The 24,631-nt window shown below is 45.3% G+C and overlaps 1 protein-coding gene across 2 annotated transcripts in view; it reads left to right on the forward strand.

The window, feature by feature from the left end:
* The window catches only part of PIK3CG (phosphatidylinositol-4,5-bisphosphate 3-kinase catalytic subunit gamma), a 70,163-nt gene that overhangs the window by 38,250 nt on the left and 7,282 nt on the right, over positions 1–24,631 (forward strand). Inside the window, exons 1-7 of one of the 2 annotated variants that reach the window (XM_087722323.1) lie at positions 8,734–8,851; positions 12,251–14,245; positions 15,232–15,297; positions 16,840–17,065; positions 18,449–18,552; positions 19,020–19,166; positions 24,340–24,430. In XM_087722323.1, coding sequence (XP_087578449.1) covers positions 12,263–14,245; positions 15,232–15,297; positions 16,840–17,065; positions 18,449–18,552; positions 19,020–19,166; positions 24,340–24,430 — 2,617 coding nt within the window. In that variant the 5' untranslated portion in view covers positions 8,734–8,851; positions 12,251–12,262. Of the gene's footprint in view, positions 1–8,733; positions 8,852–12,250; positions 14,246–15,231; positions 15,298–16,839; positions 17,066–18,448; positions 18,553–19,019; positions 19,167–24,339; positions 24,431–24,631 lie in introns of those variants that run through there. The other variant, XM_087722322.1, reaches the window with a different exon arrangement.

Here is a 24,631-nt window from a genome sequence, read left to right on the forward strand (position 1 = left end):
AGATCGTAAAGACGGTTGGATCTGGTTGTTATTTGAATGGAAAACTTCCAAAACTTTACCAAGGTTGCAATTCTGCAAACGCTTGTTAAATTAGCCATGCTTTTCTTCTGGCACTCAAACGGGAACAGGCCGTCATTTAATCTTCACTTTGAAAAAATGATTCCAAATTAACCTTGTTGCCGCCAAGCAGGAGCCGCCCCACTAGGTGGCAGCCCTGAGCTGATTTTTGGCTAATCTGTGGCAACTCAGCAGATGGAACCTCCTTGGAGTGGAGGCCACCAGGCGATTCCACGGCTGTAGATTCTGATAAACCACCTGGAAGAAAGCTATCTACTTTCCTATGGAGGCCAAGAAGGCTGCATGGACATGGTTATAGTGGGGTAATCAAGTTTGATACTAGGCCACAATGAGTTTCTAAACTGGGAAGAAAAGAAGGACGGTGGTGACACGATAGCAGTATTCTAGTATTTGAGGGGCGGCCAGAAAGAAGAAGGGGCCAATTTATTTTCCAAAGCACCGAAAGGCAAGGCAAGAAAAATGGATGGAAACTAATCAAGGTGAGAAGCAACTTGGAATTAAGGAGACACTTCCTAACAATGAGGACAGTTAGCCAGTGGAACAGCTTGCCACCGGAAACTGAATGCTCCAACACTGTAGGTTTTTTAGGAAGGGATTGGACAACCGTGTGTCTGAAATGGCCTAGGGTCTCCAGCTTGAGCAGGGGGTTGGACTAGAAGACCTCCAAGGTCCCTTCCCAGCTCTATTCTGATCTATTGTGTTTGCGGATCGCTCCGGAGCTTGCCACTTGCTCTCAGTAGGTCCTGGGGATCTCGTTGATTGAATGAGGACTTCTGGAGGAGAAGTGACAAACGGGAAGCCTGAAGGATGGGTGGGTGGAGAAAGACGGGAAGGAGAAAATATCGTTGAGCATGAAATGATCTCATCTTCCAGCCAACACTCTGCCAATAAGGATGATGAAATCTGCTTGGTTCTCCACACCCTTGTGTCAGTTGTGTTGCTGTCTGGCAACTTTATTTAAGGCTCATCTGGAAAGCCCAATTAAAAAAAAAAGACAATTGCAAACCACTTCCGTCCCGTTGTTAAAAAAAAAAAATCCGATATACACGCAGGTGTAGCCTACAGTAATGTCATTAACCTCAAGGACATTTCCCCCTGAAGAAAATAATAATATATAAGTATATATTCAAAAGTAAGATACAAAGGAGTGGGGAGGGGGGAAACACACTCAGGATAGATTTGAGAAGGAAAGGGAACAAGAAATGATATTTAACTATTTTGGGGTTTGCGGAAATAACCACCGTAAGAAAATAAAGTAAGAATTGGAAGAGAAACCTACAACAATAGAAAAAGAGAGGAGGAGAGGAGAGGAAGAGGAAGGAAGGAAGATAGAGGTGAGGAGAGGAAGATGGAAGGGAGAAGGAAAAGAGGAGAGAGGGCAGGAAGGGGAAGAGGAAGAGAGAGGTAGGAGAGAGGAAAGGGAAGGAGAGAGGAAGGAAGGGGAAGAGGAAGAGAGGAGATGGGGAGAGGAAAGGGAAGAAGAAAGGGGAAGGAGAGAGGAAGGAAGAAAGTAGATAAGGGAGGGAGGGAGAAAAGAAAGGGAAAAGAAGGGGGGGAAAGCGAGGGATGGTAAACAAAGCAAACCAAATGATATGTGATAACCCTGTAAATGGAATGACAAATGTATAAGAACGACGAACGTGAAAAAGAATAATAACTATGTGAATGTGTTCTGACCCCCCTCGTCCCACGCCAACACACTCCGAGCCAAAGATAAGTTACGACATTTAATGAACAGACAGACAGGTCCTTGGCAGCAAACCGGCACAGACAAGCTTGGGCAGCAATCCAGCACAGATAAGGCTTGGCAGCAAGCCAGCCTGCCAAGCTAATAATAATGTTCTCCGACATTAATTCCTGCGTTGACTTCTGCAAGAGGGGCGTGTGCACAAGCAGTCCTTTTATAGTCTGGAGAGGAGCCTAATGACCACCAGCTGAGTGCAATTACCTCCTGTAACTGCGCAACTGTTTCTGACGCCTATGAGCTCTTCGGTGCCGGGCATCCAGGAATAACTCACTGCTGGCGTCCGGATCACTCTCCCTTGTCTCCTCCCCACTGGTCCAAGGTTCAGGCGCCTTCTGGTGGCCAACCAGCCTCTCTGCACCCTGCTCGGAGTCAGAACCCTGTCCAGGGTCCTCCACATCCTCCAGAGCCGACTCATAGGGCCCCTCGCGGTTGGAGTCTGATGGCAGCTCCAATGGCTCCTGCTGGGCCACAACAGAATGTATACCTATAATTGTATTTAGAGAACACAAAATTAAAAAAAAACCTTTTATTATTAAAAAAAAAAAGGACATTTCCCTCCTTTTGCAGAATGCTGTACAGCAGCCTACATTTGCTTCAGCAAAACCGGAGCAATTTTTATTGCCTTTTTTGAAAAAGGCCCATCTGAGTTTTACCATTGAGAGGAAGATTCCCAGAGTGAGCCTTTCTAGCATAGCGTCCCATCTCAAGTCCGGCCAACCAAGGTTCTCTTGGTGCTTATCCAGTGGTGGGTTTCTACCAGTTCGGGCGAAGTGGTAGTGATTTGGCAGCATGGGTCGCCGGAACCGGCAGTGACCCAAACCTGCCACACCCCTGAACCGATTCTCCGGGCGGTGCCGTAGGAGCCGCCATCTTGTTTGTTTGTTTTTTTGCTTCTGCGCATGCGCAGAACAATTTTTATTGCATTGCGTATGCGCCCACGAGAGAACCGGCAGTAGTGCCTGCTGGAACCCATCCCTGGTGCTATCGTATTCTGAACGTTTCCCACCTTCTGGAGGGTTGTTTTGATCTGTTTTGACGACACAATTGCTACACTCTTAAGTTGAGCAAGAGCTTAAATATTCAGCTTTGTATTGGGCTTGCCAGATTAATTGAGACATCATCACGTGCAAATGACTTGTTCCTTCGTTTGTTCACCATACCGATACGGAGAAAGTATCTGAGATACTTCCTAGTATTTTATAGGAAACTAGCTGATAATCCGGCGCTGCCCGGATATTTATATATCCCAACCCTCCTTCCATGAACGTCGGCGCAATTTCTAATGTTGGATTTCCCCCCTTACCAGAGGGAGCCCCCTTATGGTGTACTGTGAAGCCGTTACTATGACAACTCCACTTCGCTGCACAGTGGAAGCCATTTTACAGCAGTACAGTAGAAGCCATTTTAAGGCACAACAGGCTGTGTTTTAACAGAATACCCCCCTCCTCAAGGGTTGTTAGGGGTGTCTTACCCCCACAGTATTTGTTTGGTTGAAATTGCCCGAGGCATTCCAGAGTTATGGTGGAACACACACACACACACACACACACAGAGAGAGAGAGAGAGAGAGAGAGAGAGAGAGAGAGAGAGAGAGAGAGAGAGAGAGAGATATGGGGGTTGGAATGCTCTTGTATATTGGTTTGGTAGTCCCTGACTCCTAGTATTGTACATTGAGCTCCTGATTTTCTAGCATTCTTCCAGATGTTCCACCACTGCATTAAAAAAAAGGCTTTGTGTGAGTTGCAACCATTCCTTGGCAAGCTACGACAGTTTCTGAAGCATTCTTTGTCTGGACTAGTCTCCCCATAGAGGAAGCTCACACAGTATTTTACAATGGAAGCTTTGATGAGCTGAATCAGAACATTTAACAGAATAACAGAGTAGGAAGGGACCTTGGAGGTCTTCTAGTCCAACTCCCCCTTGCTCCAGCAGGAGACCCTATACCGTTGCAGACAAATGGCTGTCCAGTCTCTTCTTAAAAACCTCCAGTGATGGAGCCTCCACAACCTCTGGAGGCAACATCTGTCCCACTGATTAATTGTCCCCACTCTTAGGAAATCTCCTTCCTTCTAGATTGGATAACTCCTTGATCAGTTTTCATCCACTTAAGTGAACATTATCAAGACTAAAGTGTTTTTCATTTTTCATCCAGATTCATTCTCTGGCTTATGGGCTACTGTACAATACAGATAAAAATGGGGAACATTTCAACCATGCCATCCATGGTTGCTCTCTTGCCTGTTTTGCCCATACCCTGAAAATACCCCTCCTTTATCTTATTATATAATCTATTCTTCTATCTATATATAAGCTTGTACGTATGTACGTTCCAGCATAATTCTGGAACGCCTCGAGCAATTTCAACCAAGCTTGGTACACCGATGACTTATCCCTCTAGAAACAAATACTGGGAGCGGTAAGACACCTCTGGGGTGTGTCTGTGTTTGTGTGTGTGTGTTCCAGCATAAATCTGGAATGCCTGGCCTGTTAAGGAGAGTGAGTGTGGCTCCTAGAGAGGCAATTGTTTGTGATGTCATGGGAGGAAGAAGGGAGAGCCTGGGCCATTAAGGAGAGCTAGTGTGGCTTCGTATGTATGTATGTATCAGAGGTGGGTTCCTACCAGTTCGCACCTATTCGATAGAACCGGTTCGTCAAATCTACCGAACCGGTTAGAAGAGGTTCCACCAGTGGACCCGGAAAGCAGGCCACACCTACAGAAGAGGTTCCAAAATTTTTTGAAACCCACCACTGGTATGTATGTATGTATGTGTATGTATGTATGTATGCATGTAGAGAGCTGAGGTGGCGCAGTGGTTAAATGCAGCACTGCAGGCTACTTCAGCTGACTGCAGTTCTGCAGTTCGGCTGTTCAAATCTCACCGGCTCAGGGTTGACTCAGCCTTCCATCCTTCCGAGGTGGGTAAAATGAGGATCCGGATTGTTGAAGCAGTATATAAGTCTAACTGCTATTGCTATTGCTTTGTATGTATGTATGTATGTTCCAGCATAACTCTGGAACGCTTCAAGCAATTTCAACCAAACTTTGTACACTGATGACTTACCCTCTGGAAACAAATACTGGGAGTGTCTGTCTGTGTGTGTGTTCCAGCATAACTCTGGAATGCCTGGCCTGTTAAGGAGAGCGAGTCTGGCTTCCTAGAGCAGCAGTTGTTTGTGATGTCATGGGAGGAAGAAGTGAGACTGGGCCATTAAGGAGAGCGAGTGTGGCTTCCTAGAGTGGCAATTGTTTGGGATGTCAGTTCCTTCGCAGCTTCCTCTGGAAAGCCAGCCGTGGTACGTTCGCCCCCCAGTGGACCAATGGGGAAGCGTCTGATGGATTTGGGGCAAGTGTCAGGGCGGGAAAGAGGAGCACATGGGAGGGGGAAGGGAGAGGGCAGGGATGATGGGCATGGGAGTAGAGAGAAGAAAGCCCCCTGTCAGACAAACGCTTCGACGTCTATAAATACCCGAGCAACGACAGGTTGTCAACTAGTAAGAAATAAACTAAGTTTCTTTTTTCCCCCCCAGAATGAGCAAATAACCATCTTTTATTCCCCCAAAGCCCACGCATTGAGGATTTGTTAACCTGCAGGTTTAGTTCAACGGGATTACTCACCACTCTGTTTATAGATCGATCAACAGAAAATTAATTGGATGAACAGCTCAAACTCTTTTATGTTCAAAAGTTTTATTTCTTTTAAAACAAACATTTCATCATTCCTCAATCAGTGAGACATCGAAGTACAATTTTTTGTATGTCAAAATAATTCTAGTTTACCACCAAATTCTTGTCTAGTCTAATGCATACCCCTCCCTCCCTCCACCCTCCCCCCCAACCCCCCTCTTCCTCCCCCCCCCGACTTCCCAGAACCCGTACACCCGTATGGATTTTTAACAAACACAGTCTAAGATCTATTGAAAAAAAGAAATAAAGAAATTAATGACATTCTACATTGACCTTAGCTTCTTCTTGCTGAACTAACTTTAAACAATTTAAATCATTTCTGATCTTAAGCATAGGCTAACTGGAATTTCTTGGTCCCGTATTTATTTTGTATATAGTCAATCCATTTTTTCCAGTCTCGTTTATGGTGGACCTGCCAAAAGGTTAAGGCATTCTGGATAAAAATATGGTGGATTATGCAAAATATCTTTAAAAGAAGGATAAAGTTTACTCCTCAGTTATTCTTCCTAGGTATATGTACTGATTTTACAGTGGCAGAGAGTAACTTGATTCTGCACCTAATAACGGCAGCAAGACTGTTGGTGGCGCAATACTGGAAGAAGGAAGACTTGCCTACAACTCAAGAATGGACATTGAAAGTTACAAACTTAGCCGAGATGGCTAAAATATCGGCATATATTAAAGATCACTCAAACAGCTCAAACTCTTAAGGAAACACTAGAGCTGAGTTCTAGAATTTGACGTAAAACAGTTCAGCGTTTAAAAGGCCTTGGGGAGAAAAGCAGCATAAATTTTGCATTTAGGCCCTGAATGCTTAACTGGTATAATCTTTTGAACTTTGCTCCGTTGTTCATCATTCGTTCAAGGACCAATTCTTGCAGATGCTTTTTTTTTTTTTTTAATTTTTACACATCCTAGAATAATGTGCAGCTTGAAAGTGGTAAACATTTGCATATTCAAAACTGGCACAAATTGGAGATCGGGTTTTTAAAGCTGGACTTTCTTCCTGCTCTGAATTTGGAAATTTCACTTTTAAATATATACTAGCTGATAACTCGGTGCTGCCCGGGTATTTGTTTATCCCAGCCTTCCTTCCATGAACGTTGTCGCAATTTCTAATGTTAGATTTTCCCCGTTACCAGAGGAAGCCCCCTTGTGGAGTACTGCGAAGCCATTACCATGGCAACTCCACAGCACTGTACAGTGGAATCCATCTTAAGGCAGTACGGTAGAAGCCATTTTAAGGCACAACAAGCTGTATCTTAACAGAACACACACACCAAGGTGTGTTACGGGTGTCTTACCCTCACAGTATTAGTTTCCAGAGGATAAGTAAACTATCAAGTTTGGTTGAAATTGCTCGAGGTGTTCCAGGCACGCGCACGCGCGCGCGCGCACACACACACACACACAGCCATTTACACACACACACACACACATATATATATACATACATACATACATATACACATACATACATACATACATACATACATACATACATACATGATTGATTGCAATGCCTTAAAACCTGGGACTTGTGAAAAAGTCTGCTTAAATAGAAATGAAAGGGTCCACCCTGGTTCAGGGTGGCGAGATGAGTAACAAAAACTCTCAGTACCAAATAATTGCGCCCCCCCCCCCCCGGTAAGAAATACAAGAGCAAAGTTGGAAGGGACCTTGGAGGTCTTCCAGTCCAACCCCCTGCCTAGGCAGGAAACCCTATACCATTTCAGACAAATGGCTATCCAGCATCTTCCTAAAGACATCCAGTGTTGGGGCATCCACAACTTCTGGAGGCAACTTCTGTTCCACTGATTAATTGTTCTAACTGTCAGGAAATTTCTCCTCAGTTCTAAGTAGCTTCTCTCCTTGATCAGTTTCCACCCATTGCTTCTTGTTCTGTCCTCAGGTGCCTTGGAGAATAGCTTGACTCCCTCTTCTTTGTGGCAGCCCCTGAGATATTGGAAGACTGCTATCATGTCTCCCCTAGTCCTTCTTAGTCCTTCAAATAATGTAGTGAGTCACAAGACAGCCAACACCTGGCAAGTTGTAGCTTATGCATCAAGTATCAAACAACGACCACCAGCACATAAATTTTCCCGTCAAAATGTGTCGAGTACCAAATTCGGTGAGTTTCAAAGCAGTTGAGTACCAAGATGCCACTGTAATTGGTATGCGTGAAGTCTGTTCATAAACCGAGACATTTTACTTTGAAATACATCATTTTTAAAAAGTTGATTAAATGTATATCCAGCTTTCTTCTGAAAGTATACCATTTTTCAAACTTACAACCACTGCAGCATCCTCCTGGTCACATGATCAAAATTCAGATGCTTGGCAACTGGTTCATATTTATGACGGTTGCCATGTCAGCGACCTCCTGACAAAGTGTCAACCCCTAAAGTTGTCATGGTGAGGAAAGGGGTGGGGGGAGCGCATTCCACGTATACTTTCGGCTAGAGTTGGATCTCAGATTACCGTAGCAGGTTTGGGAGGGGGGCACCTCATTGGGGAATGTGATTTATGACACAGATTGAGGGGAGGGAAGGAACAGGGGTAAAGATCAGCTGTAATTCAAAGAAGGCTCAGATCTGACTGCAAAAAGGTCTTGCCAAAATAAATGCTGCTAATAAATGACTAATTTTCTTTTGAAACTTGGCTCGGGACTCATGAATCAATTGAGGGCATTTTTTTGGAAACCTGACCCAAAGTCAATGGGGAAACCGGATTCACTTAACAACCGAGTTACTAATTTAACAAAGGCGGTGATTCGCTTAACAAACGTGGCGAGAAAGGTCGTGAAACGGGGCAAAATTCACTTCACAAATGTCTCTCTTAACAGCATCCATTTCGGGCTCAATAGGGGTCGTAAGTTGAGGACTCCCTGTAATTATAACGCAGAATTAACTGCCTACTGTTTTCATCCAGGCTGAATGAATGAGTTTTCTATTTTTTTTCTTTCTTTCTTGAGCAACTTTTGAGGCATAGTTCCGCCAGTATTTTTTCAGCCACTTGTTCCTCTTTTCTTTTTTTAATGATTGCAACTACAGCCAGTATGTCTGACAGTTCTAACAGGAAAAGCATTTAAAAAAAAAAAAAACAACAACCCAATTTTAAAGCTAACGATCTTGTTTAAAGCCGAGTGGGTTAAAGCTTCCTTCCTGGTTACCCTAAGACTTCCGTTGTCTTGACGGATAAAAGGAAGCCAGAAAAACAGAACATCTCGCCCGAAGGAGCCACTTTCCATGTTGTGAGTTGTTGCCATTTTAAAACCGAGCAGAATTCAAAACTATACAAATGAGGTTTCTGCAGAAATTCAGTTCCTGCTTCCCAATCAGGTAACATCTCTCATTCAATTGTTCATCGGTTGCTTTCATGGATCGTGGGAAAATTAACAATTCTACTCAATGATTTGCTGAAATCCTAAAATGGTTTGCTTCTACGCATCTTTTAAGGGATGTGGCAGCTCAGGGGCTAAGACACTGAGCTTGTCGATCAGAAAGGTCGGTGTTTCGGCATTTCGAATCCCTAGCGCCGCGTAACGGAGTGAGCTCCCGTTACTTGTCCCACCTTCTGCCAACCCAACAGTTCGAAAGCTCGTAAAAATGCAAGTAGAAAAATAGGAACCACCTTTGGTGGGAAGGTAACAGCGTTCCGTGCTCCTTTGGCGTTGAATCCTGCTGGCCGCATGACCGCGGAGATGTCTTCGGACAGCGCTGGCTCTTCGGCTTTGAAACGGAGATGAGCCCCCCCCCCCCCCCTTAGAGTCGGGAACAATTAGAACATATGTGCGAGGGGAACCTTTGCCTTTTTACTCATCTTTTGTTCTGAAACTTTTCCGGAGATAAAATATGGGGGGAAGAATTTGTTAGAAAAAAGCATCATAGCGTCAAAAATTTTGTTGGGAAAAAAATAATGCGTGATGAGCAGTGTTGTCCTTATTAATGAAGGAGGAACAGATCAAAATGGTTTGTATCTTGTTTAGCCTTCATTTCACCTAGGTATAGTGGGAAAAATGGAAATTATAAGACAGTTTTTAAACATTTTTTGTCATTGATCAGGGGGTGATCTAAAATGCACTGTATGTTGGTTGAAGCACATTGAGTTTTGATTTAATCTAGGAAGACAGTTGTTAATTATTTTAATTATATAACTTAAAGAGGACACAGAATATTATTTGTTATGGAATAGATTTTGTGAATGGTTAGAGACAAGAGGTAGAAATTAGACGAAGAAAGATCACTGCTATGTACAAATTAAATATAAAGATGATTCATAATTATAAGTACGGCAATATAATCAACAGAAGTATACGTAAGCCAATATAAAGAGAAATTTAGCTAAAACTAGCCTGTTATATTATTTCTGTTGTAACCAGTATATGTATGTATGTACTGGTATATGTATATGTATGTATGTGTATATATGTATATGTATGTATCTATGTATGTATGTATGTATATGTATATGTATATGTATATGTATATGTATATGTATATGTATATGTATATGTATATGTATATGTATATGTATATGTATATGTATATGTATATATTTCCCTATTTTGCTTCTGTAAATTATATACCCTGATAATGTACTGTGTTCAAAATATTTATTAAAATAATAATAATATTTTAATTATATAAAAATACTCCTGTTATCCCCCTGCAGTTTCCCCCCCCCCAAATAATTTTTCTCCTCTCTTTGCAAACTGGCCAAGATGCTGTCTTTGAAATTTTGTTCAAAATAAAAAAATAAAAGTCATAACATTTATAGAGCAATTCTTTCAATACCGATGCTTTGAAAGGTTTCAGCTTTTAAACAGAAACAGCGTCTATTTAGTATTTGGAAATGGATGAGGACATTACCTCATCCTAATAAAACATTAAAAACAGCCTGCCTTCTGGGTTAAGCATGAATCTCTTGAGTTCAACCCGGATTTAAGGGCATACAATGGGACTCTGTAAAACAGATTTCTAAAAAATTCTTTCTTTTCTATAACAGACGTCTAGTTCCCCAAAATGCTTCAGAGAAAAATGTGGAATTAAAAAAAAAGATACTAGAAAAACAACATTTATAGGACAAACGGCATGTTTAAACCCAAATCGTTTTTAAAGTGCTTCAGATTTTAAACATACCTCCAAAAAACAGTTCCTGCTTAAATATTTGGAAATGATTATATTCTTGATGATGATGATGATGATGATGAATGATAATTATAATAGGTTAAACACGGCTTTGTCCTTCCAGTTAATGTGAATCTATGAGTTTAATTCAGATTTAAGCCCACGCAGTTGGAATCAGTAGAACAGAATTTATTTATTTTTTTAAAAAAAGCTTATTTTGTATGACGGACTTCTCATTCCCCAAATCGGTGCAGAGAATAATGTAGAATTTTCTCATGAATTGCTTGGACTGTGGTACAAAGATTAAATTGAAGCATCTTGTGTGCGCAGAGGAAGTGCAAGTATAAGCCGCCTAGAGTGGTCTCTAAGCCAGGCGGGTGCCGTTTAATAAGTTTAATAAGTAAATAAACGTAAAAAACACTCTATCAATGGAAAAGTTTGAAAATCAGAATAGAAGAAGCAACGTTCTCGGGTTGATGGAGATGAGATCAGGATTCGGGCTACGGGGTGGGTGGGAAAATGCTTGTACCCCCATGGGAGAGGCAGCTGAGCGGTGGCTCAGAATGTTGGTGACCACGGCATTCTAAGCCCTCCCCTTCCTGGTCACATGACTCATGTTTTCCACTCTCCCATACAAACAACACCTGGGCATATAGCAGAGTATTGGTATCAAACTGGATTTCATTGAGGGCCGCATCAGGGTTGTGTTTGATCTCTCGGGACCGGGGTGGGCGTGGCCAGCTCAACATCACTCATGTCGGGGGCACCTGTGGTGGCCTCAGCGCTCTGCCAGCGAAAACAGGCGCCCGAACCCCGTTTCCACCTGCGACAGCCTCCTGCAACCCTCTGCCAGTGAAAATGGAGCTCGGGAGGGCTGCATTCAGCTCCATTTTTGCTGGCAGAGACACTGCGGGAAACCCCTGGCTTAGAACTTGCTATTATCTTTATTTTTAAAAAAAATTATCATTAATGGAAGGAAAGCAAAAGGTTTCAAAAAGGCTTCCCTTCTGTTCAACCCGCTTTCATTAGATGCGTGTAAAAAAAAAACACCTCGATTTTTGAGCGTGGCACGACAAAACCGCGGTCCACTAAAGCGCGCCCGATTAAAGCGCGTACCTGACGTCATCAGCAGCACGACAAATACGACCGCGGAGAAAAAAGGGCGCTTTAAAAAGCGCTTTTAAAGCAAGCCGATTCACGTAAAGGTAAGGGTTAGGTTTAGGTTTAGGTTTAGGGTTAGGGTTAGGTTAAGGGTTAGGGTTAGGTTTAGGGTTACGTTAAGCGTTAGGGTTAGGTTTAGGGTTAGGTTAAGGGTTAGTGTTAGGTTTAGGGTTAGGTTAAGGGTTAGGTTTAGGGTTAGGTTTAGGGTTAGGTTTAGGGTTAGGTTTGGGGGGGTTAGGGTAAGGTTTTCGCGTTAATTTTAACTTTACCGCTCACAGCGTGATGTTTTCGTCGTGCTGCGATGACGTCAGGTACGCGCTTTCGTCGAGCGCGCTTTAGTCTACCGCGGTTTTGTGGTGGAACCATTTTTGAGATCGTATTTAACATAAACTCAGCCGAGACCGGTCAGTGGGAAAAGAAATAACCTGGCATTGTGTTGGATTTCCCTAGACTGCCTGTGGCATGGAGTTGGAGAGCAGCGATCAAGCTGTGGTTATGAGAGATGACAACAAGCGACGCCGGAGGAGGAGGATGAAGCCCTACTGTACAGCCAACACTCTGTCGTCGACGGAACTCATCTCCATTGAGTTTGTTTTCCCCACGACCAGCATCGTACTCGACATCCCTACCAACTGCACGGTGGAGCAGATGAAAGGCCAGGTCTGGATGCGGGCAGTGGAAGGCCACCAGACCTCCGACCTGTTCCGCAAGATCACGCCGGATCAATTTCTCCTCCTGTATCAGAAGAAGGGCCAGTGGTACGAAATCTACGACAAGCACCAGATCATGCAGACCCTGGATTGTATCTTATATTGGAAAGTCTTGCAGAAGAAAGTGGGCAAGATCCACGTGGTTGAGAAGCCCAACCTTTCCGAGGAAGTGCAAGAGTTCCAAAACCAGCTCAATTATCTGATCGGCTATGACGTCACCGACGTGAGCAACGTGCACGACGATGAACTCGAGTTTGCCCGCCGTAGGCTGCTCACCCCGCGGACGATTGAAGTCTCCTGTCGGGATCCAAAATTGTACTCCATGCCCGTTTGGACTACATCTAAACCCCTCCCGGAGTATTTGCTGAGCAGAATTGTCAACAATAATATTTTTCTCAACATCCACAGAGGAACCACCAGCCAGAAGATCAAAGTGGCGGTGGACGATACGCCAGACGTCATCCTCCAGAGCTTCTTCACGAAAATGGCGAAGAAGAAGTCTTTGATGAACATCCCCGAAGACCACAGCGAGCAGGATTTTGTCCTGCGAGTGAGTGGCAGAGATGAGTACATTGTCGGCGAGACACCCATCAAGAACTTCCACTGGATAAGACAGTGTCTGAAAAAGGGGGATGAAATCCATCTGGTCCTAGATGAACCACCGGACCCTAACCAGGATGAAGTTCAGAAAGAAGAATGGCCATTGGTGGACGATTGCACCGGAGTTTCGGGATATCACGAGCAGCTCACCATCCATGGGAAAGACCATGAAAGGGTGTTCACCATATCGTTGTGGGATTGCAACCGTAAGTTCAGGATCAAGATCATCGGCATGGATATCCCCGTCTTACCGAGAAACACGGACCTTACGGTTTTCGTGGAGGCTAACATTCAGCACAGCCAACAGCTCCTTTCCCAGCGGAGAACAACCGCTAAGCCGTTCACCGAAGAGGTTCTGTGGAACGTTTGGCTTGAGTTTGACATCAAGATCAAGGACCTTCCAAAAGGAGCGTTGCTCACCCTGCAGATACATTGCGGCAAAACTCCCGCACCGTCCGCCAAGGGTAACCTCCACCCGCACGACTCGCCCTCGTCCGACCCTAAATACAAAACTCAGCTTCTCTACTACGTCAACCTTTTGCTGATAGACCACCGCTCCCTGCTCAGAACGGGGGACTACGTCCTTCACATGTGGAAAATCCCGGGCAAGGGGGAAGAGCAAGGAAGCATCAACGCGGATAAGCTAACCTCGGCCACCAATCCGGATAAAGAGAATTCAATGGCTATTTCGATCGTGTTGGACAAGTACTGTCACCCCATCGCCCTCCCGAAGCACAAGATACCGTCGGATCCCCAGGGGGACAGGGCCAGAGTTGAAATGCCAAACCAGCTGCGGAAACAGCTGGAGGAGATCATAGCTACCGATCTGCTCAACCCACTCACCCCCGAAGACAAGGAATTACTGTGGCACTTCAGGTACGAAAGCATCAAGCACCCCAAAGCGTACCCCAAGTTGCTTAGCTCGGTGAAATGGGGGCAGCAGGAACTAGTCGCCGAGACTTACCAACTGCTCGCGAAAAGAGAGGCCTGGGACCTGAGCACTCTGGATGTCGGCTTGCCCATCCAGCTTCTGGATTGCAACTTTTCGGATGAAACGGTGAGAACGATGGCGGTGCAGAAGTTGGAAGGCTTAGAAGATGACGATGTTCTCCACTACCTCTTGCAGCTGGTGCAGGTAAGATAGAGGGACGTTTCTGGTGTCTTTAGCGGACCCACTCTTGGTTAGTGTTCTGACCTACCGTATTTTTCGGAGTATAAGACACACATTTTTCCCTCAAAAAAAGAGGCTGAAAATCTGGGTGCGTCTTCTACACTGAATACAGTATTTTTGGCCTCCCGAAACCCCGCACCGCTTCACCAAAATGGCTGTGCAGAGCCTTTAGAAGGTTTTCAGACAACTCCTGGAGGCTGGGGAGGGCAGAAATCCCCCCCAGCCCCCAGGACCACTCTATAGGCTATCCATGCCATTTTTTTGCTCGTTTTTGCCCCCCCAGAGCACTCTACAAGCCTCCTAAAGGCTATCCATGCCCTTATTTTTGCTCGTTTTCGCCCCCCCAGAGCACTCTACAAGCCTCCTAAAGGCTATTCATGCATGTCTGTGCGATGGTGCTGAGCTGGGGAGACAGCTGGCGTGCCCAAAACCAGGGGTCCACGTGCCACCTGTGGTTGGCCATCACGGTTTTTTAGGTGTTGAGTATGGCACGTGTGGGAAATCAGTTTTGATTCCTTGTTACATCTCCCAATTGGCATTGTCAAATAGCAACGGCTATTCTATTGCGTGTCCTTCACAGACGCTCGAGATACGCGGTTTACGCCTCCCCGAGACAGCGATTTTAAGAGGGGAAAAAAAATATCTAACCCGAAATTGCCTAAAATTCACACAAACTTTGCCGTTTGCATCTCCTGGGCTTTTAACAGCTACAGGGCGCCTCGAGGCTGAAGCGATGAAGTTTACACTTTTCTTCCGATGTTTTGCTGGCCCGCATTCAATTTCTTCGTTTGCACAAAGCTTTAACAAAAAACAACAACAAAAAAACGGAAATTAAAGGAAGGAAATTAAAAACGAATCCAATTATGTGCTAGGAGAAATTCCAGATTAAAGAATCCAAAAGTAAAGCCTGTTTGTGCTTATTTTTTTATCTTTTCCCCCTCTTATTTCAGGCAGTCAAATTTGAGCCTTACCATGACAGCGCCTTAGCCCGGTTTCTTCTAAAGCGCGGTTTGAGGGTAAGTATTTGAAAATATTTAAATCAGATGGCGCATCGATGGAATTTCTCGGTCATCATAGTTGTCCCAAAGGAAGGGGTGGGCTTCAGAAATTTAAGCAAGGGGAAATAACAAACAATTATTATTTTTTTGCCTTCTTTTAACTACAATAACAAAAGGGAATGTTAATATATACTTTTGGTGATTATCCACTAGAAACGTCAACATTTCTTAGATTGTTTTAGATTTTAAATGGTCATTTTGTTAATACATATTAATAGATTGTTGTTTAGAGATGGTTATAAAGGCAAAGCTTTTTTGCGCCTGTGGAGAGGAGAGGTGAGAAAAATAGTAAATAACCTCTAGTTAACTATAATAATAATAATAAACAAATGTTAGGGGGAGGAAATGTTAGATATCCTATTAATTGATTTTTTTTAGAATATGTTATAAAGATATGGCAGATTGATTGAGACTGGGGAGGGGGGGGAAATGCCAGCAGGTGGCTGTGTTCTTAAAATTAACTAAATGAAAATTATGGCACGGTGATAGTAAAATATATAAATTTTAAAATATACAATGCAAACCGAATGGAATACATGTGATTGTGGAAGGAACGCACGAAATGTACTTGTGATCAGTGGATACGCTTTCTACAAGATGTAATGAAAGATGATTCCTTTTTTTTTGGTGCTTTTTCTGCAATAAATCCAATAAAAAAAATTTCAAAAAAAAATATTTAGCAAGTGGTTCTATGCCGGGTTGCTGGGTGGGCGTGGCCATGGCCCAGGGGTGAAATCCTCCTGGTTCAGCCAAACCATTAGGGACGATTATCACGGGAAGCTTCTCCCCCTCCCACTTTTTAAAGCATTTTTTTTCCTGCCGGTTCGGGCGAAGAGTCAGGGGAAAAAATGCTTTGAAAAGTGGGGAAACAATTCTTCTCATGATTGGGCGGCTCAGCTGTGAGCCGCGCGATTGTCAGAAGCTTTTTTGTTTTCACTTTTTAAAGCATTTTTCCCCTGCCTATTCTCCCGAACTGGCAGGAAGCAAAAAAATGAAAAAAAGTTGGCTACGCCCACCCAGTCACATGACACCCACCTCCAAGCCTCGCCCACAGAACTGGTGGGCAAAAAAAATTAGAGTTCACCACTGGCATAGCCTAGTTGGCCTCCTGTACCATGGAGTGGGGGTGTTTTTGCCCTCCCAAGCCTCCAGAGTCTTTCCGCAAGCCTCCGGGTAGACGAAAACGCCCCCCCCCAGGCTCTGGAGACCCTCTGGAAGCAGGAAACGGGCTCGTTTCCGGCCTTCCTGAACTTCCAGGAGACCCGTTTTTTGCCCTCCCCGAGACTCCGCGCGCGCCCTGCACTTACCTGCATCCAAAACAGGCCGCGTGGGGACTCCTGGGAGGGGAGGGGAGGGGTGGGCGCGGCCAGCCAGAAGTAAGATTTAGGGGTTCTCCGAACTGCATTGAATCTTAGCTCGAGGTTTTCCCGAACCCCTGCAACCCCCCCCCCCCAGCAGCCCCCCTCCCTCTGCCTTAGATGCTACTTCTTCCATTCCCAGAACAAGCGGATTGGACACTTCCTCTTCTGGTTCCTGAGGAGCGAGATTGCTCAATCCATGCACTACCAGCAGAGGTTTGCCGTGATCTTGGAGGCGTATCTGAGAGGGTGTGGCAAAGCGATGCTGAAGGACTTCCTCAGGCAGGTCCAAGTGACGGAGCTGCTGCACAAGGTCACCCGGGAGATCAAGGCCATCTCCGCAGAGAAGTACGACGTCACCCCTCAAGGTAGGTGACGTTTCCGGATGCCGTGCGTTCTTCGCCCCCCTCGTTTTTTTTGGGTCACCTGGCAGCAAAATCCATGGTATCTTTTGCATCGTTGCGGTTTCCAGACGAGTCGGTTGTGAACCCAAGTGAAAACCCAAAAACAGATTCACAGAAGAGAATTTTGGTAGCTTAGGGTTGAACCCTGGGGTCTTTGGTACTCTCTGAGTCTGGTGGTTTTCTCGTAGACGTTTCATTACCAAACTAGGCAACATCATCAGTGCAAGAAGGGAGGAGGGTTTTTGGAGGAGGAAGAGGAGGGCGACTGTGGGCTCCTTGGTGCTCTCTGAGCTTGGTGGTTTTCTTGTATTTGTATTGTATTGTATTGATTTTATTCATATGCCGCCCTTTTCCCCCGAAGGGGACTCAGGGCGGCTCACAACTCGACCAGGGAAGGGGGATACAAACAACATTTCGTTACCCAAACTAGGTAACATCATCAGTGCTAGAAGGTTGTAGGGGTGGTGGTGGTGGAGGAGGAGGAGAGGGGAGGACTGTGGGGTCCTTGGTGCTCTCTGAGCTTGGTTGTTTCCTTGGAGACATTTTACTACCGAACTAGGTAACGTCATCAGTGCTAGAAAGGAGGCAGATTTGAGGAGGAGGAGGAATGTGGGGCCCTTGGTGGTCTCTGAATTTGCTTATTTTCTCGCAATCATTTTGTTACCAAACTAAGTAACATCATCAGTGTAAGAAGGGAAGAGGGTTTGAGGAGAAGGAGGAAGAGGAGGAGGAGGAAGAGGAGGAGGAGGAGGAGGAGGAAGATGACCGTGGGGTCCTTGGTGCTCTCGGAGCTTGGTGGTTTTCTTGCAGATGTTTTGTTACCAAACTAGGTAACATCATCAGTGCAAGAAGGGAGTAGGGGTTTGTGAAGGAAGAGGATCAGGAGGAGGAAGAGGAGGACTGTGGGGTCCTTGGTGCTCCCTGAGCTTGGCTGTTTTCTTGTTGACGTTTCGTTAGCCAAACTAGGTAACACCATCAGTGCCAGAAGGGAGAAGGATTTATGGAGAGGAGGAGGAGGACTGTGGTGTCCTTGATGCTCTCTGAGCTTGGCTGTTTTCTTGCAGACGTTTCGTTAGCCAAACTAGGTACCATCATCAGTGCTAGAAGGGTGTAGGGGTGGTGGAGGAGGAGGAGGACTGAGGATTCCTTGGTGCGCGCTCACATTGCTACCAACCGGTAGCAAAGGTAATTGATTGATTTCGCTCCTGCCAAAAAGGTTTGGAAACAGTGTCCTGAAGGAGAAATTGAGGACCTACCAGCCATTCCTCATTCCATTTCATTCTAATTAAATTAAGTTTCTGAGTTTTAAAAAAAATCTCCCCCCCCCTTCCATTCTCATTTCTTTAGTCATCACGCAGCTGAAACAAAAACTTGAGAGGCTACAGGACAATAGGTTTCCAGAATGTTTCAGGGTTCCCTACGACCCCGGACTGAAAGCAGGAGCATTGTTGGTAAATATCATTTCCTTTTTTTCTTAGCAAAGTCAGATGAATGAGTGTCAACGGGATTAGAGCCTAAACAGAGCCCTTGGGACATGAGGAGGAGTGAATGGGCCACGTGGAGACTCCTGGGAGGGGTGAGAGGGCTGGGCGGGGCCAGCCGGTCATTGCAACAACCAGTGCGGCGAATCGGATTCAAAATTAGCACATCCGGTTTTGCCCAAACCAGCCCGAACTAGCTGAATCTCACCTCTCTTACTAACGTATCGACTGCTGTGTTTCAATTAACAACTTGGGCAAGGAATGTCGTAAAATTGGGGGGAAACTCACTTCAATGTCTCACTTAACAACAGAAATTTTGGGGCCAATTGTGGTCATAAGTTGAGGACTATATGTAGATGGAAAGTCCTGGCCTTTTAATCATGAGGTGTCAGTTCTGGTGGTGAACGGTATACATAAGCGTCCCTCTTTTCTCGCAGATCGAAAAATGCAAAGTAATGGCTTCCAAGAAAAAACCTCTGTGGCTAGAATTCAAATGCGCGGATCCAACCTCTCTGTCCAGCGAAACCATCGGCATCATCTTCAAACACGGTGATGATCTGAGGCAGGATATGCTCATTTTACAGGTAACATGTATGCAACACACTGAGGGAAGCCAGTGAGATAGGAGAAACGTTCAGCTTGTCCAGAATGCAGCCGCGCGAGCGATCGTGGGTGCGCCTCGGTACACCCACGTTACATCTATCCTCCGCGAGCTGCACTGGCTGCCTATTGGTCTCCGGATACACTTCAAGGTGCTAGTTGTCACTTATAAAGCCCTACATGGTATTGGACCTGGGTACTTGAGAGACCGCCTTCTGCCAATCACCTCCCATAGACCCATTAGATCCCACAGATTAGGCCTCCTCCGAATTCCATCTGCCGGCCAATGCCGGCTGTCGACCACCCGGAGGAAGGCCTTCTCTGTGGCTGTTCCGGCCCTCTGGAACGATCTCCCCGCGGAGATTCGGACCCTCGCCACCCTTCAGGCTTTCCGTAAAGCCGTTAAGACCTGGCTGTTCCAGCAGGCCTGGGGCTGTTGAGTTCCACCTGCACTCGAATTGGTTGTGCTTGTTGTGACTTTTTAAATTGTTTTGTATTGCTGTTTGTTTCTGTTTTTACTCTTTTTGTATTTGTGCCCTTTCCCTCCTGGTTTGTCAGCCGCCCTGAGTCCCTTCGGGAATAGGGCGGCATACAAGTTGAATAAACCACTAAACCAAACCACAAACCACTTTAAAATAGAGTTGTCTAGCTTGATTTCATTGAGAGCCACATCAGGATTGAGTTTGGCCTCGGGGGGGGGGGGGAGGTGGGTGTGGCCAGCTTGACGTCATTCATGTCGGGGGCGCCTGTGTTGGCCCAAGCGCTCTGGCAGCTGAAACAAGCTCCTGAGCTCCGTTTTCGGCAACGGTGGCCTCCTGCAGCCCTCTGCCAGCAAAAACAGAGCTTGGGGAGGCATGTGCGCGCGCACACACAGTTTCCTCTGGCAGAGGGCTGCAGGAGGCCATCATGGTGGCCAAAAATGGAGCCCGGGAGAGCCAAGTACAGCCCTCCCGAGCTCCATTTTCGCCGGCAGAAGCACCACAGGTCAGTCCTTCGCTATTTCCAGGGTGACCCCGCCGGTGAGATCAGAGGTGGGTTGCTGCTGGTTCGGCCTGGATCGAGCGAACCGGTAGTAGCGGCGATTGGAGGCTCCGCCTAATCGCCCGGAAGCTTCTGCCCATGCGCAAAAGTGTTATGCACGAGCGTATGCGCACGAGTGAACCGGTAAGGGAAAAAAATAGAAACTCACCACTGGGCCAGATCTAAGCACCCCGCGAGCCAGATCCGGCCCGCAGGCCTCGAGTTTCACCCCCCTCCCCTGCTCTAAGAAATCATTTTAGTTATGAAAAAGAGGAAATAAACAGAAGTTTCCTAAGTTATTGCTACTCGATGTGGAAGTGACTGTATGTACTGGTTTCCCTGAATGACATACATTTTTATTCATGGCAGTTCTCTTTTTTGTATCTTTTTTTTTTAAAATAATGGGATGATCTGTGTAGAAACCTACCAGTTGATGTACGTGGGACTTTTTGCCTATTTAGCTAACGTTCAAACTCTCATGTTCCCTAACTTTTGATATTGATGTTGAAGTGTTTTTTAATGAGAGGCAGTCCTCAACTTGCAACAATTCACAGCAACTGTTCCTAGTTACAACTGCATTGAAAATAGGTGACTTGTGAATGTTTTTTCACGCTTACGACCACTGTGGCATTTCCGTGGTCACGTGATCAAAATTCAGAGGCTTGGCAACTGGCATGTACTTATGACAGTTGCAGCGTCCCGGGATCACATGATCCCCCCCTCTTTTTTTGCATAAAGTTTATTTGGTTTTTTCCTTTCAAATACATTCATAAATACACATTCTTGTAAGTACTATTAACATTTATCTATTAACTATTAGCATTTATCCCTGTCTTCTTACAAATATAGAGAACTACAGCTGGGATCACTTTCTTGCCACCCTCGTTTCTCCATCTTGTTTCACAACAACCCTTCTCAACCTCTACCTTCTTCTTTCCTCCTCTCCTTCTTCTTTTCTTCTTCCCTTCCCTTTCCCCCACTCTTCCTCTCTTCTCGTTCTTACCCTCTTTCCTATTCTTACTTCCCTTCCTTTACTTCCTCTGATTTGTCCTTTCTTCCTTTCCTCCTTCTTTTCCGTTGTTGTTGCCCCTGCTTATTTTCTTTCGCTGATGGATTCTTGGGGGTGGCATTCCAGGGAATGGGATCCCCTTTTGCAAACCGAATTCTTGCCGAGAAAACTGCAGGGAATATTTCGCAGCCAGCCTCCCCGGGAAATTAAGACTGACTTGTAAGAGTAGGAAAGAGGGGAGGAATGGGAAGAAGTGGGGAAGGGTAAAGAGGAGGAAGGGGAAGGAGAGAAGGGAAAGGAGAGGAGAAAGGAAGGAAGGAGAGAAGAAAGAGAAGAAAGGGGGGTAGGAAGGAGGGAGGGAAGGAGGGAGGGAAGCAAGGTGGGAAGGAAGGAGGGAAGGAAGGAGAGAAGAAAGGAGGGAAGGAAGGAGAGAATGTAGGAGAGAAGGAAGGGGGGAAGGAAGGAGGAAAGGAAGGGGGAAAGGAAGGAGAGAAGGAGAAAAGAAAGGAGGGAAGGAAGGAAGGAGGGAAGGAGAGAAGGTGGGAAGGGGAAGGAGGGAGGGAAGGAAGGGGAGTAGGAGAGAAGAAACGAGGGAAGGAAAGAGGGAGGGAGGGAAGAAGAAGTAGGACCGTTGTAAGATAAGATGGATCTATGGGATGTTAAAAAAGCAATCTTCAAGTATATTGTCAACAGTAGGGAAAAATTGTTATAAATACATATTATTAATAACAGTTATGAGATCATATAATTGTGAATGTATATATGAAATTGATAAAATTAAAATAATTTTAAAAAAAAACTGACTTGAAGGCACCCCCAAAAATAAAAATGGGTGTCTCTTCTATCATTAGCATTTCCACCCCTTGATATAATGTGGAAGTGCCCAGGTGTTGAGCTGAATGATAGAAAGCACACTTCCCTTCTCTTCTTCTGTCACTCGACAAATCTTTTATCTCCGAGATGAAGGGGACGGAAACGAGCCAGGATGAAGACAGGATGTTTATGCGTTTTAATGAACCGGAGTTTTCCTTTTTGAGTTCTGCTGCACGCTTCCTAACAAGCCCCTGCTGTTATTTGTCTTGTCAAGATTGTTTTGCAACATTTAGGTAGTATAATTCAGAGCCCAGGGCCTTCCAGATGTTTGGACTGCGTCCAACTAACTCCCTGATCCTCCCCATCCTATTTGAGGCTGTCGTTTTTATTCCGCCTGCAAAAATTCTGTTTACTTACTGTACACCATATTTTTTGGAGTATAAGACGCACCTTCCCCCCCCCAAAGGGTGAAAATCTGGGTGCGTCTTATATGCTGAATGCAGCATTTTTGGCGTACCGAAACCCCACCCCCCCTTTGCAAAAATGGATGTGCAGAGGGTTTGGTAGGCTTGCAAAATTCTCCTGGGGGCTGGAGAAGGCAAAAATGAGCAAAAATTGGGACTTTTTGCCCCCCCCAGCCCCCAGGAGCACTCTACAAGCCTCCCAAAGTCTCTGCACATCAATTTTTGCAAAGGGGGCGGGGTTTCGGTAGGCCAAAAATGCTGCATTCAGCATATAAGACGCACCCAGATTTTCACCTTTTTTTTTCAAAAGCAGCCTGTTTTTTTGCTCATTTTTGCCCCTCCCCCAGCCCCCAGGAGCACTCTATAAGCCTCCCAAAGCTCTGCATGCCCCCTCCTCCCCCCCCCCCAAAATGAGGCGTGCAGAGGCTTTGGGAAGCCTGCAGATTGCAAAAACTTTTTTTTTTTTTAAAAAATTACCTCTTCAAAATCATGGTGCGTCTTATACTCTGGAGCCTCTTATGGTCTGAAAATATATTATTTATTGTTTGGAATTCCTATTTCTTAACTATCCATCTCTATCAGACAAGGTCCCTGGGCAGGGTCACAAGGAAATAACTTGTTTAATTTAGCGTGTTCCGTTTTGCAGCTGTACTCCAGGGATGTCAAACTCAAAGCCTGCAGGCCAGATCCGGCCCATCAGGTGCTAAGATCTGGCCCATGGGGCCGCTCTGGAAACAGTGAAGGACTGGCCCGCAGTGGCTCTGCCAGTGAAAACGGACTCGGGAGGGCGGCCCTCCTGAGCTCCATTTTCGCTGGCATAATGCTAGCAAAACCCATTACTAGCAAAAGTGGCATTTGATCACGCGAGTGATGTCGAGCTGGCCACACCCCCTGGTTACGCCCAGCCCATCCGCCCTGAGGCGGCCTTCAATGAAATCAAGTTTGACACCCCTGCTCTAGTCTGTAGCTTTTACTTTAGTGGTGGGTTTCAAATTTTTTTTGAACCTACTCTGTGGGTGTGGCCTCCTTTGTGGGAGTGGCTTGCCGGCCATGTGACCTGGTGGGAGTGGCTTGCAGGCCATGTGTTTTCTCTCTCTCTCTCCCTCTCCCTCTTTCCTTCCTTTTGTCTCTCGGTCCCCTTTTCTTTTTTTCTTTCATCTCTCTCTCTCTCTTTTTCTTTCTTTTTTTCTTTCTTCCTTTCTTTCTCTTTCTCTCTCTCTGTGTGAGTCTGTGTGTGTGTGTGTCAGTGGTGGGTTTCAAAAATTTGACGAACCGGTTCTACCGAACTGGTGCGAACTGGTAGGAACCCACCTCTGTTTTACTTAGTAAGTTTTAGCGAGCCCGGGACACTTTCTTATAAGAGAGAATTTGATTTGAAGTAATGTGTTGAATTCATATGAATGTTTCTAAGATTTTTTTTTAAAAGACAAGAAATAGCTCCTGTCAAACTTGTCCCAGCTTGGGCAGTTAGGAAAGAAAGACTCTTTTCTCCAGTCGTAGTGAAAGATATATTTTAACTAAAGCCAAGTGGTTACAGCATAAGAAAAGCCAGATCTGAAAGTTTCCCACGCAAACTGAATAATTTTCTCTTCTCCCGGGCCTTCCCCTTTGGTCTTCTTGCTATTGGGTGGACATTTGTCTTCCGTTCCCGTGCCTGTGTTCTTGGACCATTCAACTGTTGTCTCGGGTTGGCACTTCCAGTTCCTGACATTTCCCCTTCCCAATGTTCTTCCTCCCCCCCCCCCCTTCCCCATACTTTATGGCAGGCCGCCGTCAAAGCAAAGTAGAGCTGAAACGATGTAATGACTGATCTTACAGTCCCTGATGCTGTTTGCCTTTTCTTTCCGTTAGATACTTCGAATCATGGAATCAATATGGGAAGAAGAGTCCTTAGATTTATGTTTATTACCCTATGGATGTATTTCGACAGGGAATAAAATAGGTAATGTATTTGCCCAAAGAAGAGCTTTTAAAAAAATCACAACTTAGTTTACCACTTACAATCATTCGTTTAAAGTTACAAATTACGTTGTATACAGAGGTGGGTTTCACATAATTTTACCACTGGTTTGCCGCACACTGAGAATGTGAGTATGTGCACACCTTTCGTGGCACGACAAAACCGCGCTCGACTAAAGCGCGC

Source organism: Thamnophis sirtalis, unplaced genomic scaffold, assembly GCF_051295495.1.
Source record: "Thamnophis sirtalis isolate CommonGarterSnake01/CBP01778 unplaced genomic scaffold, rThaSir2_p1.2 scaffold_9, whole genome shotgun sequence".
NCBI classification, from domain to species: Eukaryota; Metazoa; Chordata; class Lepidosauria; order Squamata; family Natricidae; genus Thamnophis; species Thamnophis sirtalis.